Source organism: Trichoplax adhaerens, genomic scaffold (genome assembly GCF_000150275.1).
Source record: "Trichoplax adhaerens TRIADscaffold_7 genomic scaffold, whole genome shotgun sequence".
Taxonomy (NCBI): domain Eukaryota; kingdom Metazoa; phylum Placozoa; class Uniplacotomia; order Trichoplacea; family Trichoplacidae; genus Trichoplax; species Trichoplax adhaerens.
In genome coordinates, this window is record NW_002060949.1 from 2,941,895 (window position 1) to 2,956,090 (window position 14,196).

Genomic DNA, 14,196 nt, shown 5'->3' on the forward strand with positions numbered 1-14,196 from the left:
TGCACGGTATACTGTACTTGTCCATATAATTAGTATCATTGTTCTGATTTGTACGTAAAGGCTCTCAGAACTCCGTTTGATAGATGATAGTACTCTTATAACTAATGATTTTCTAAAGTAATGTGATGGCACTCGCACAGAAAGGATATCACGCAAAAATGCGTATAACATTATGATATTTGATCGGCTGCTTATATGCGTACAGGTTAATTGATTAACATCCTACTGTGCATGCTGTACTAGCATGATTGATGATCGTTTAATTAATTTTGATTTCTTCACACGATTGTAATGTTAGCTATTCTTGATAGAGATGACACGATAATTGAAGGTAGATATCGTTTATTGAAAGTTAGGATTAGGAGGAAGCGACACAGATAAGTTAGCCTCGTGGCATCGTGATTCAAGACAAGTATCTAAGATAAATTAGTTATTAATCTTGTTTTAATTTAATTTATTGCTTTCTGCAGATTACCATTCATTTAAATGGATGGATAGTTTACTAGTTTTAACTAGACATTTTGCAAACTGACTAGGCATTATGCAAAATTGCCGGAATTCTTGCCATAGACGGTGTTCAATCTACCGTAACATTGCTAATGTAGGTTTACCGAGTCAGCGTGTAGGAAGTAGCTCATGAGGTCACACATAACAACACCCTTCTTTCTTCTAAACTTTAAGAATCACTTTATTATAGTGCTACTTCGATTTATGATCTGTAATATGTTTCAAGTGAACCTTAAGAACATACTGTACGTCTAGAAACAGGATAGTCTTCTGCACAGTACGTCATAAACAGTTTACGCACATTGTTCGTATTACGTAATCAGCAAAGCGACGGGAGTTTGCACTAGTAATATTATAATAACTACTAGTACAGTACAGTACAGTACAGTATAGTTGTGGTGTGGATCATAGTCTGCTTTATTTAGGTCTCGCTCTTCTTCTACTGTACGCATGTACAGTACACATTGTACAGTACAGTACAGTATAACAAGTAGTACAAATTAGCAACAGTACGTTGTGGTATCGTACCGTTTCATCGACAGCTATCTTCACCACAACAGTACAGTACTGTACTACCGCTACCAGGTGCCATGAATCTGTTCACTGTTCTCCTCTTGCAATACCAGAGGAAAATTAGTTTAGCATAATTTAATTTATTTAATTTAGCTTAATTCATTTACACAACCATTATGGCTTTCTTTTTGGACCAGAAATGAAATGATGTCACAGGCTGTACCATGGACTAGTAGGTGTTTAGTAGTAGTCCGTGATACAGTAGACTGTCGTGCTCAGTACAGTACACACAGTAGTCACTACATCTCTTTGTTCAAGTGTTAGTGATACAGTACTGTACACTGTACACTGTACTGTACTTTTGCTTAACTCCAAGTCGTGTTGACTGCACGACTACAGTACATTACAGTACTGTGTGTACAGTATAATAGTATACAGTACTGTACAGTATACTGTATACCATGACCATGATTAGGGAGGGATTTTCTATTAACTATAGTAGTATACAGTACATAATACTACATATACCGTATACCATGACCATGATTAGGGATTTTCTATCAACTATAGTAGGATACAGTACATATACCGTATATCATAACCATGATTAGGGATTTTCTATCAACTATAGTAGGATACAGTACATATATCGTATACCATGACCATGACGAGAGATTTTCTATTAACCCACAAGAGTGTGACGACGTCATACAGTAGTGTCATGCTACTCTGGAACCTCAACAGTGAGTCTACAGTACAGTCACCAGCTACAATACGATGCACTGTAAATAGCATCGTAAATAGCAGTTTGTACTGTAGCGAATTAGACGTGTAGGATTATACCGCAATTTGCCGTTATACGTTGTACGCATGAGACATTGTGTTGTGAAGGTCTTTTTCAATGCTGCTTTCACTGGCTGTACTACAGTTGCTAACCTAGCCATCCTGGTGATACCCATTGCTTTTTTAGCCCTTAAAGGTGATCATGGCGTTACCATTTGACCAACTTTGTCTTTGAGTTTACTTGGAGAAAATATGCCCCAAGGTAGTAAAACAAAGATTATGTTCCTCACCAGAGCGTTGAAGAAAATTCTTGACGATAAAGAAATACGCAAGAGTTATCATGAACAATTACGTAAAGCCTGCGAATCCGCTCTTAGTAAGTAGAAGAAGCATTCAATGGTGCCATTTTATGTGCAATACGTTTGTTCACAACGACATATACACTGATTTCCACTCAATTCGATACTGCATAGAAATAGTACGTTAATTAGAAGGACTATTTCAGCTTAATACTTGGTGACATACCTTATGAAAAGAACTGGATAGAATTTCCACAAGAATATTACCCCAGTATTTTGCATGCTAATGGACAGGGCAGTAGCTAGACAATCTGACTCATCAAACTAGAATCGTATAGTATCCTGTGGTACAATAGGGCGGCACGTACGTATGACTAACGCCATGGTGCTCACACACTTAAAAATCATTCCATGCAATAACATGTCTTTAGCTTCAATTACTTTCTTCAAAGATTGTTATAAAAAGCATCAATACATCGTGTAATGAATGTTATAGTTGATTAGCTACAATTCATGGTTATGTAATGGTCAAATTGATATTAACACTGAACCCATAACGGTATGTAAAGTGCTGGACATTATCATGAATAGTTCTTAGTCCAACGATCACCATGTTGAATGAAATTTGAAGTTACTATAGTAAGTCATGGAAACGATACCAATTGAATTATGTGATGTAGATGACATGAATTTAGGATAATCCAAAATTGATATTTGCTTCAAAGTAATTGCAAGGACTGTAGTCGAAAAATAGCCTTTGACACTCATGATTGTACTTAAAATGGTCATTTAATGATAACTGATATACTTTGCCCTTACTGTTTACTAGCAAAGGAAACATTCCAAAGAGGTTTTGTGTTTCTAAATCGCTTAATACACTATATACATTTACACAGATACTAATATGGATGCTAACTTCTGCACAGATGATACACAGACTAAAAGGGAATGTGGATTACATTGAGTATACGCATACTTAGTAGAAAAGTGTTACTTATTGTGGACATACGCATTAACGGGATAATGTCATTATTAGCTTTGGAAATTTTCTCCAGCTAACCACTTTATTTTGGCTACTGATTTACTATCATAAGTACGATTTGGTGAAAATTGAATGAAAATTCGACTGGAGTTAAACTTGCGGTTTGTTGCAATAGCTTAAAACATAAACAACATCACGATTTTCCGGACTTACATTGTCACAATCGTAGATATTCTTAATCTAGTTTACTGGATAGATTGTACTATTCAGTGAATGGACGCGGATACGATACGTAGATGTCAGTTTTAAGTGTATTTTTCGATTCCTGTATGTTAAATACTGTGCCTTGGTTTTGCATCGATTGAAGTACAGTATTTGGTGCAGATTCGTTACAAGATACAGTAGAGAATAGAATTTATAAGTTTAGGTCTTGCCGAGATGAAAGGTAAGGTCGAATCAAGTTGATTAAGTATTTAAGATAGAATTGAAAATTTCTTTTGTGCTGAAGTATTTCACAAGAATCCAAAGCCAATCAAGTTAAGCATGATTTACAGTATTAATATTATTATTGTACGCGTTTACGCGGCATTGAAAGTGCCGGAAGGTTGGATAATTACGTGTCGAAACGAGAATCAGCACACTTTAATACCGTTGCGTGCAAATACATAGAGTATCATACAGGCTACAGCATATTTACATGCTATCATATCTCATTACGATATTTGTTAAATCACTGCAAAATAGCTAGTGGAATATAAGTAAAAATATATCGCTATCATTTGTGCTATAATTATTGAACTATGTTTATCCATTAGTACTCTACATTAGTATGACTTTGAGTGATCACAATTATAACTAGTGCAATGTACTACATATAATTAGACTGATCAGCAGCAATAATTTTCTTATTTCTCCAACATACAGTTCATAAACATGTGTGGACAGTATGGTGGGGGGTTACCTTCAACTATACAGTATATTCCTATGATACATACATACGGGCACATAGTTAATCCAGTAACAATGTTGTTATTTAATATAAGTGTTTTTGTCGTTTTTAAACGCATTTATAAATTGATTCGGGCTTATGCAACTATTCCTTTAATTAAGTCATTGCAAAGGAGCGTTTAATTTAAATTGTCATTATTAATTATTTGGATCCCGTTTGATAAAAATCAAGAATTTATTGACAAATCATGCATGTAGTGTAAAATTAGTCAACGACAATACTACTGTTCCTTTTTTCGTTTGAATGAATGCTGATGATTTGATACTGTATCATAAAGTTTAAAAATGATTTATATGTAATTATCATGCTGAAATCATCGAAAGTAGTTTTATTTATTTTTATTATAGAAGAAATTGACGTTAAATATAGTATACTCGTCAGTTACATTGACATCAAGGCAGTAATAAGGTCTGTCCTATTGAAACTGGTATAAGCTATGTTCGACCTGCCTCTTTTGTCATATGCTAGCCATTAAAATTTTTTTGGGGTGCAATATCAATTTTCATCGATAGGTGCAGATATATACCTTGCTCGACGCAATTGGGACTGTAAATTCACAACTGTTTTTAATATTTTGTAGTAACTATATTAAAATGGTTCTAATCGGTAAATTTGGTACTGAGAGTTTGCATGCATCTTTTGACCATCATAAATTGTTAATTCGCGAATCTATAGATAATTCCATCAAACAATCTTCATCACTGTGTTAAGACGCTACTAGCATATACTGTATGTACCATCATCATATACCATGCCGTTTGGTGTTACCGTATGGCACAGTAAATTTTTCATTTGTGTCCCACCCACAATGGTATAAATGAGTTGTAACTTTATGCATTTAATCAAATCGATCTTTTTAGATAGTATTTTCGGTAAATCAGTACTTACTGATGCATCTACTACAGAAAGTGTGCAATGCACTATTTTTATTTTGCTTTGATGCAACAGGTCAGCTTTTATAATATTAAATACTTATTCTTGTAGATCAACTCAAAGCAGAAGTAACCAAATCCAATCCAGTGGCCCAAGAGTAAGTAAACACCGTACTAGTTACTTTGTAAAATTTAAAAGAGACTTTCAGCTGGTGTTATCGTTAGCTTAATGTTTCGTGAGGTAAACGTTAAATTGAAAGTTATTATTGCTTTCTCACTATTGAAGTAAATCCTCGACTCTACCGCTACCTAAATCACAAGATCCGGATGTAAATGCTGACGATTATTTTCTGCCGTTCGAATTGGCTTGCAAGTCGAGATGTTCACGAATCGTAATTGCTTCTTTGGATTGCTTACAGGTTAATTTTAGCTATGTTATGGTCAATCCTCGGGAATAGTCAAGTAAATTGTAGCATAGCATGACGTAAAATTTGTCGATACGAATCTCAGTATTTAGATTTAGTGGATATCAAAGTTGTTATTATATATAGACTTGAGTATCTGTTTTGAGATAAATCAATATCTACGCACGTTTTTCGATCTAAGTTCAGTACCCAATGATAGTAAATTGTAAACTATAGTAATTTTAATTTCATGATAATGGCAACACAATACTATTTATACTAGCATTTAGCACAAGTTTATTATCGCTGTACAGTCCTTGAGAATAAGGCTACAGAATAGAGTTGATTTAAAATTAAAAGTGCCTTATTATTTATTTTAGAAATTAATAGCCTATGGCCAGCTAACGGGCAATGGACCTGATAAAGCTGAAGATGGAAAGAGAAGATTAATCGATAGAATAATAGAAACGATTTGTGAAAGTTTTAATGGAACTCAAACGGATGATGGAGTTCAGTTACAAATCATCAAGGTATAACAATTTGAGATATTTCTTCCCTTTTCTTTTGTGCAATGCAGACATTAAATTATTTATTTGTTTACATTTTTATAATTTCATAAATTGAATGCGAAAGTTTGCGATGGTGTTTTAAGTTAATCCAGCTTGTATATTATAGTTTTTTTATGAGAATATTATGTTGTACTGACTAGTTTATCCTATATTTTAGGCTCTCTTAACTATAGTTACCTCGACATCTTGTGAAGTACATGAAGGAACATTATTACAAGCAGTGCGAACATGTTATAATATTTATCTTGCTAGTCGTAACACCATTAATCAAACTACAGCAAAGGCGACGTTAACGCAAATGCTTAGCGTGATATTTTCCCGAATGGAAGTAAGTAATGTAACTATAACTAATCAATTAAATTTCTCAATTTTATGGACTTAGCAACATGTATTGAATGTCTCCTGTAGTCACAAGCGGCTGCGGAACAAGCCAGTAGAGATAGTAAGAAAAGAGAAGGCCCTAAAGAAACAACACAATATGCGAATCAAGACGGAAATCGAAGCAGAACTGATACTGACATCGACATCGACAATGTATCTGTTGTTAGTGAAAATAGCTTAGCTACTTCATCGGATGAAGTTCGTAAAAGCACATCAACCACTTCAGATACTGTTAGCAAAGAAACAATACAATCAAAAGCGGAAGAAATTCATGAGCAAATATCACAAGCTGCTAATAATGATAAAGCTACGTCGGATGCAGAGAAGTCGGAGGCTAAACATAATTCATCTACGAGTAGTCACCTTGATGGAATAGCCAATTCGGCTGTATCGTGTAATGATCACGAAGACACTAATAATGATAAAGCTGCTAAGGTATCGAATGAGGAGAATGCAGAAACTTCACAAGCAGAACAGCCTGAAGAAGAAGTTAAAGCGGAGGTTGTGACATCGCCCGAAGATACCAGTAACGTTAGCACTGAAAACTCCATTACTAATAATATTCAAGACGGTGTCGCTAATGAGCATTCAGCAGCTGACGCTGCTAGCGAATCTGAAAATATCACTAAAACGGTTAACATGAATACATTATTCTAACACTGTAAGTTTTTAGGAATTAATTATTGAATATATAAAATCTTATTTTCATTTAGGACGGTAATAATGCAGAGATTCAGGAAGTAGAAAGCGAAACACCAAAGGCTGAAAACAATGAGAACAGTTTGGAAGCAGTTCCTTTGAAAAATAGTGGATCAAGCGATGAAATACAGTCTGCTACTGGCACTTCTGTAGAAAAGTATATAATAATGCATTGCTGTGGATGATTAAAAATTTTTAATGATATAAATGTCCAAATTGTATATCGAAATTATCTTGCTTTTATTAGTGAAACCGAGCAACAGCCAACTGACGAAGCTAATAATGCTGATGAGACAGCAAATGCTACAGGAGACTCAGTATCGCATGCTAAGTTCTCACATATTCTTCAAAAAGATGCCTTCATTGTTTTTCGTTCTCTTTGCAAATTATCAATGAAACCTTTAGAAGATGGATATACGCCCGATTCAAGGCAAATTATAGGAGTTATTAATAATATTTTAGAGTGCTTGTTTTATCGGTAATTGATGCCGGTTCGATCTTCATCTTATCATTATTGCTATCTTAGATCCCACGAATTGAGATCCAAGGTGCTATCGTTGGAGCTTTTACTTTCGATTTTACAAAATTCGGGTCCAGTGTTTCGAACAAATAAGACATTTATAGATGCCATCAAACAATATCTTTGCGTTGCCCTGTCGAAGAATGGAGTTTCGTCTGTCCCTTCCGTTTTTGAATTGTCATTGTCAATATTCTTAATCTTAATGGAAAAATTTAAAACTCACCTAAAGATGCAGATTGAGGTATCCAATGATCTTGGTATTTCATATCTTTTAGAAGTGTTGCATTTAAGAGTCCTTCTGATTCAAATTGTAATCGTCTACTAGGTATTTTTTAAAGAAATTTTTCTCAGTATTCTGGAGACTTCGTCCAGTTCATTTCAACACAAATGGATGGTAATGCAGGCTCTTACCAAGATTTGTGCTGGTAAGCATTGGACCGTAACCTAATTAACATGCTATATCGTATCTTGTCTATTAATACTTTAACTTGATTTGTTTTAAATTTTCTGATCTAGATCCTCAAAGTGTTGTAGACATTTATGTAAATTATGACTGTGGCTTTTCGTTAGCGAATATCTATGAGCGCTTAGCTAATGACCTGTCAAGAATAGCGCAAGGTCGGCAAGCTATTGAATTAGGTGCTAATCCTGTACAAGAAAAAAGTATGCGTACTAAGGGATTAGAATGTTTAGTGTCTATCCTAAGATGCTTAGTCGAATGGTCAAAAGATCTCTATACTAACCCACATGCGAGCATTCATGCCGGTTCCAGTATTGCTTCATCAGCAGATTTTGCCTTATCTCAAGATGAAGAAAGAGATGCTACCGTAGGAGATTCAGATACGGAATCTTTAGCCTCTTCAGTATCTATAGTACCTGCCGATAATCCTGAAGAATTTGAAAGTATGAAACAACGTAAAGAAGTTATGGAACACGGTATACGATTATTTAATAAGAGTTCTAAGAAAGGCGTTGCATACTTACAAGAGAAAAATCTCCTTGGCTCCGAACCCTCGGATGTAGCATCATTTTTCCATAAAGATGATCGTTTAGATAAGGGACAGATGGGCGATTTTATGGGAGAGAATGAAAAATATAACAAGGAAGTCATGTATACTTACGTAGACCAAATGGAATTTAGTGGCAGAGACATTGTAACCGCTCTACGATTATTTTTAGAGGGATTTAGACTTCCCGGTGAAGCTCAAAAAATAGATAGATTAATGGAAAAATTTGCTGCACGTTATTGTGAGACGAACTTATCGTAAGTAGCATTAAAATTTTCTAGGTACGTCAAAATAAAAATTAATGAACTTATCTTCGATTTTTAGGAATGGAATTTTTGATAGTGCGGATACTGCTTATGTATTAGCATACTCTATCATTATGTTGACAACTGATTTACATAATGCTCAGGTATATAAGTAAAATAAATCGTCTGCAATAATTAAGCCACTGTTTATATTTTGATGTAAAAATACAATAAATAATTATTGCTGTTATACAGGTAAAAAACAAGATGACAAAGGAGCAGTATATTAAGATGAATCGAGGAATTAATGATAGTAAAGACTTGCCGAAGGAATATTTGGAAAAAATTTATGACGAAATCGCATCCAATGAAATCCGTATGAAGCAATCTAGTTCCAATCGTCCTTCAAAGCACCCTAGTCAAAGTAATAAAAACACACTTCTTTATTACATTTTTTATCATGATAAAGCATTCTTTTAATTAATTTTTTTCGTAGCTATGTTGAGTGAGAAACACCGACGTAGTGCTTACAAGTTAGAAATGGAACAAATGGCTGAGACCGCAAAGGCTTTAATGGAAGGTGTCAGTCATATGGATACGGATTTTATAGCCGCAACACGTGTTGAGCATGTTCGTCCTATGTTTAAGGTAATAAACTTTTTTTCGATCTTTGCAACTGATCGTTACTAATTTCTCACTGACTTTCCCACTTTAAGACGGTTTGGACGCCTTTAGTAGCTGCGTTTAGCGTGGTTCTACAAGACTCTGATGATCAGATTACGTCCTCACTTTGTCTGGAAGGTCTTCGCCAAGGAATAAGAATTGCTTGTATTTTTGGGATGAAGGTATTCATAATTAACGATGAGACATCTATTATTTTCAGTACTTACAAATTTATTACTTTTTCTTATGTTTCTATACAGCTGGAACGTGATGCTTACGTGCAGGCTCTATCTCGATTTACACTTTTAAGCACCAATTCGATCCTTGCGGAAATGAAAGCTAAAAATATCGAGACAATAAAGACTTTAATTTCTATTGCGCATACCGATGGTAATTACTTGGGAAGTTCTTGGTTAGAGGTACAATTTTAGCAGTAACTGTCTTGTTGTATGTACTAACAATAAGTCAATAGTACCCTTTTGCCATGATACGTTACCATAAATTCTTAAATTTTATATAGGTTTTGAAATGTATATCTCAGCTGGAATTAGCTCAGTTGATTGGTACTGGTGTGAAAACTCATCCACTAGAGGATCCTGATGCTACTAGTTAGTTTTATTTTTAGAATGAGTATATACTTGCTCCTCTCATTCAATGATAGAGTATTAACGTAATATTTTAATAAACGGATTATGCTTTTAAATTAATTTTAGATTTGCATAAAGCAACAAATAGTAAACGGCTAGCTTTGCTACAAGAATCAATCGGAGAAACTAGTTCTCAGAGTGTTGTAGTAGCTGTTGATAGGATATTTACGGGATCGGTCAGATTGAATGGAGATGCTATTGGTAAATGAAGCTAGGGTTATAAATTGTATATTGTTGTCGAACCTTTTCTTTAAATCTTATTATTATGCCCATTTTTTTTGCAGTTGATTTCGTTCGGTGCCTATGCCAAGTATCATTAGAGGAGCTACGATCGGCACACAGACGTATGTTTAGTTTGCAGAAAATTGTGGAAATCTCGTATTACAATATGGGTCGCATCCGTCTAGAATGGTCTCGTATATGGGCTGTACTCGGAGAACATTTCAATGAAGTAAATTTTCTAGCATAAAATGTTGAATAATGTTAGATTTAGCAATATTTCATTTAAGACTGTGTCAGCCGTAAATGAGAATCAAGAAGTTGATAAATTTACTGTATTAAAAAATTTTTGCTCTTATGTATGCATTAATTCAGGTTGGTTGCTATCCAAATGAGGAAGTTGCCTTTTTTGCAGTAGATTCACTACGGCAACTATCAATGAAATTTATAGAAAAAGGAGAATTTGCCAATTTTAGATTTCAAATTGATTTTCTTCGTCCTTTTGAATACATCGTGAAACACAACGGGTATAGTATTGATATTTTTATAATATAGTAAAACGGTATTACTATCATTTACTTTGACTAATATAAATAAATTATTTTAAAAGATCAATTACAATTCGAGATATGGTCGTACGTTGTATAACTCAAATGGTACATTCGCAAGCGCATAATATAAAATCTGGTTGGAAAAACATTTTCACTGTATTTCACTTAGCAGCCGCAGATCAAAATGAAGCTATAGTGGAATTAGCTTTCGAGACAACAAGTAAGACGCCTATTTCTAAAACTCTATTTTGGTATAAATAAATAAATAACGGCTTAACTAATTCAACGTACTATAATTTTCAGATAAAATCTTTGAAAGACACTTTAGTGCAGCTGTGGATTCGTTTCAAGATGCTGTGAAGTGTCTATCTGAATTTGCTTGTAATACAAGTTTCCCTGATACCAGTATGGAGGCTATCAGATTAATTAGGACATGTGCGAAGCACGTTGCTGATTCTCCAAATGTAAGTCATCGTGTTAATTATTGGAGTTGTTGCAAACGGAATGTTACTCTTACAAGTGACTTTGTGTCTATATAGTTGTTTCGTGACCATGGTTCAGAAGAAACTACAGTCGTTGATCCAGACCGCGTCTGGCAAAAAGGATGGTTCCCAATTTTATTTGAATTATCTCGTATAATTAGTAGATGCAAACTTGATGTTAGAACAAGGTAAAATTGTTTGTTATTATGACTGTATTATGGTTCTATAAAAATGAAGTGCAATTAAATATAATATTGGCGTATATAGAAAATTGATGTCTGACTTAAAATTTCGTACATTGTAGGGGATTAACGGTGATGTTCGAAATCATGAAGACTTATGGACAATCATTTAAACCTCAATACTGGAAAGATTTATTCAAGATAGTCTTTAGAATATTTGATAATATGAAATTACGAGAACAAAAAACCGATATCGAAGTACGTTTTGATTTAGTAGAGTGATAAGTAGAAGATGGATTTATATACATACATACAGGGTTGAATAAGAAAATTAAAGAGATTTTTTGGTAAAATTTTGAATTACCATGATTAATAATTTTTAGAGAGCAGAGTGGATGACAACAACGTGCAATCATACTTTATATGCTATCTGTGACGTATTTACCCAGTATTTTGATGTTTTGTCGCAAGTCCTGTTGGATGATATATTCGTACTTTTGAATTGGTGTGTCGAACAAGGTAAATTTTATTATGCTAAAGTTACGTGAGCTGGTCATAGTTAATGATTGTTTTTTGGCATATAGACAATGAACAATTAGCCAGGTCAGGAACTAATTGTCTCGAGAATTTGGTAGTCTCTAATGGATCGCGTTTCACTGTTACTCAATGGGATAAAACATGTAGTTGTATTGAGAAGATATTCAGTAATACACTTCCTCGGCAACTGATTTGTTGGCGCCCTAAATTAAGAAAAGATTCTAGTATAGAAACAATGAGTACTGAGAAACTTAATCGTTCTGAAGTTGTATCTCATATGAATGTATCTAATGACGATGCACCTTTACCGAGTGAAGAATCAAGTACCGAAGATATGATAAAAAGTAGATCAAATGAAGATATCCAGAACACTAGTACAACAGGTTTGCATAATTGTCAACATTTACTGTGAAGCAAATATTATGTCATTATGTCATTTTAAAACGCAATTTGTATTGAAGATGGTCCAGATGGCACAGATATTAATGTAAATGAGGCCAATGCATCAAGTGAAAAGGTTGAGTTTGATCATTTGAAAGACGAAGAACCTGTAAAAGAACAAACTAAAGGTATAGTGATAATTTCAATTTCTTCGGTACTTGAGGGAATAAAATAAATAAAAATTTTACCTTGATTTATGTTGCAGAACTGACGGATGCAGAGTTATTAGCTGCTTTAATGATAAAATGTGTTGTCCAATTGGAACTAATTCAAGCTATTGATAACATCATTTTTTATCCCGCAACAAGCCGTAAGGAGGACACCTATTATTTATCAATTGCGAGGGTAAGTTATATATCTATACCTAACACCGGAGATAATTACCTAATTTGTAATGCAATCCAACATATAGAAATCTCAGGAAGTAATCGAAAGCTTTGATCCAGAAACTATGAAAACTTCTGGTATGTTTTCCCATTTACTTTCTGGAGAGTTGTTTATCCTTTTGGATTGTTTGGAGAGATCGCATAAATTTGCGTCAAGTTTTAATTCTAACGATGTGCAGAGAACTTTGTTGTGGAAAGAAGGTTGGAAATAGCAAAATTACTTATATCTGTTGTTTTCATTATGATCAGCGTTATTTATAATTTTTTTGGACCTATCAGTTCATCGATGTTGTAACTTTGAAATACTCTCATTTATAGGTTTTAAAAGCAAGGCCAAGCCCAATCTTATCAAACAAGAAATTAGCAGTTTAGCGTGTTCATTACGAATGTTATTTTGTATGTACACGGATCAGAAACATAGCGATGTTAAATCTGAAGTGGAAGCTAGGCTATTAAGGTAGACGAGCGTTTTTTGTAAAGAATTTACTCGATTGTTCACTTACTAATAACTCTATTATTCGAAGGTCGATAACTGATGCCTTAGTATACTATCCCAGCGTGACGTCAGAACATCATAGAGATGCATGGACCATTCTAATGGTTCTTTTGTTTTCACGATTGTTACAATTAAATGATGATGATGTAAGTAGAAAATATTTATTAGCCATATGCATTGTTGGTTACTGTTGATGTATCATGTTAATGCAGCATCTAAAATTTGTTTTTTATCCGTTTTGTGATTATAGTTCCGGGCCCATGTATCTCATTATTATGAGAAACTCTGTAATTTAATGGAGTTAGAACTTAAACCAGAAATTCGTTATCTACTCCGACGTACATTTTTACGCATTGGATCGATGTTTGAAGTAATACCGCCATTGGATGTCCATGATTAGTAAAATCCATGTAGAATTTGTTTTAAAACATATCAAATTTAATATACAGATTGGCTATCTAAACGCGTTATAGTGGCTCATAATGCATGTCTCATAACCATTATTGTAATTATTGGTTTTATTTTATTAACATCAATCTCAGAGGAAATATACACTTGTAACTTCCGCTATTACTCTCAACCTTCCCTTAGAATATCAAATAATTACACTAACAAGTTAAACTATTGATGTCAATTCAACTTATGAAAATTTTGTAAATGTTCTTAATGTAATATTTGCATCTGCGAAATTATGGACCTATTGAAATTGAAAGCATCTGGCCCATTCTTTACTAAAAATAGAAGGTATTGGGGGGTTATCGTTTCTTGTCCGTATGTGTAACATGTTGTTGCAATACTTAAG

The 14,196-nt window shown here is 34.0% G+C and overlaps 1 protein-coding gene across 1 annotated transcript; it reads left to right on the plus strand.

Annotated features, from left to right (window-relative positions):
* Positions 1–2,055: 2,055 nt before the first annotated feature.
* On the plus strand, positions 2,056–13,868 carry TRIADDRAFT_36208 (uncharacterized protein; the record flags this gene model as incomplete). The annotated part of the gene is made up of 30 exons (XM_002114013.1): positions 2,056–2,179; positions 5,078–5,123; positions 5,252–5,384; positions 5,750–5,899; positions 6,096–6,266; positions 6,347–6,890; positions 7,295–7,481; positions 7,545–7,779; positions 7,864–7,963; positions 8,055–8,802; positions 8,870–8,954; positions 9,046–9,214; positions 9,287–9,438; positions 9,507–9,635; positions 9,714–9,872; positions 9,974–10,061; positions 10,167–10,301; positions 10,385–10,551; positions 10,695–10,846; positions 10,930–11,090; positions 11,174–11,334; positions 11,410–11,540; positions 11,657–11,792; positions 11,918–12,053; positions 12,119–12,445; positions 12,733–12,861; positions 12,938–13,099; positions 13,217–13,355; positions 13,423–13,540; positions 13,645–13,868. 30 exons carry the CDS (start codon positions 2,056–2,058, stop codon positions 13,792–13,794), a joined length of 5,424 nt encoding a protein of 1,807 aa, XP_002114049.1. The 3' UTR covers positions 13,795–13,868.
* Positions 13,869–14,196: the final 328 nt, after the last annotated feature.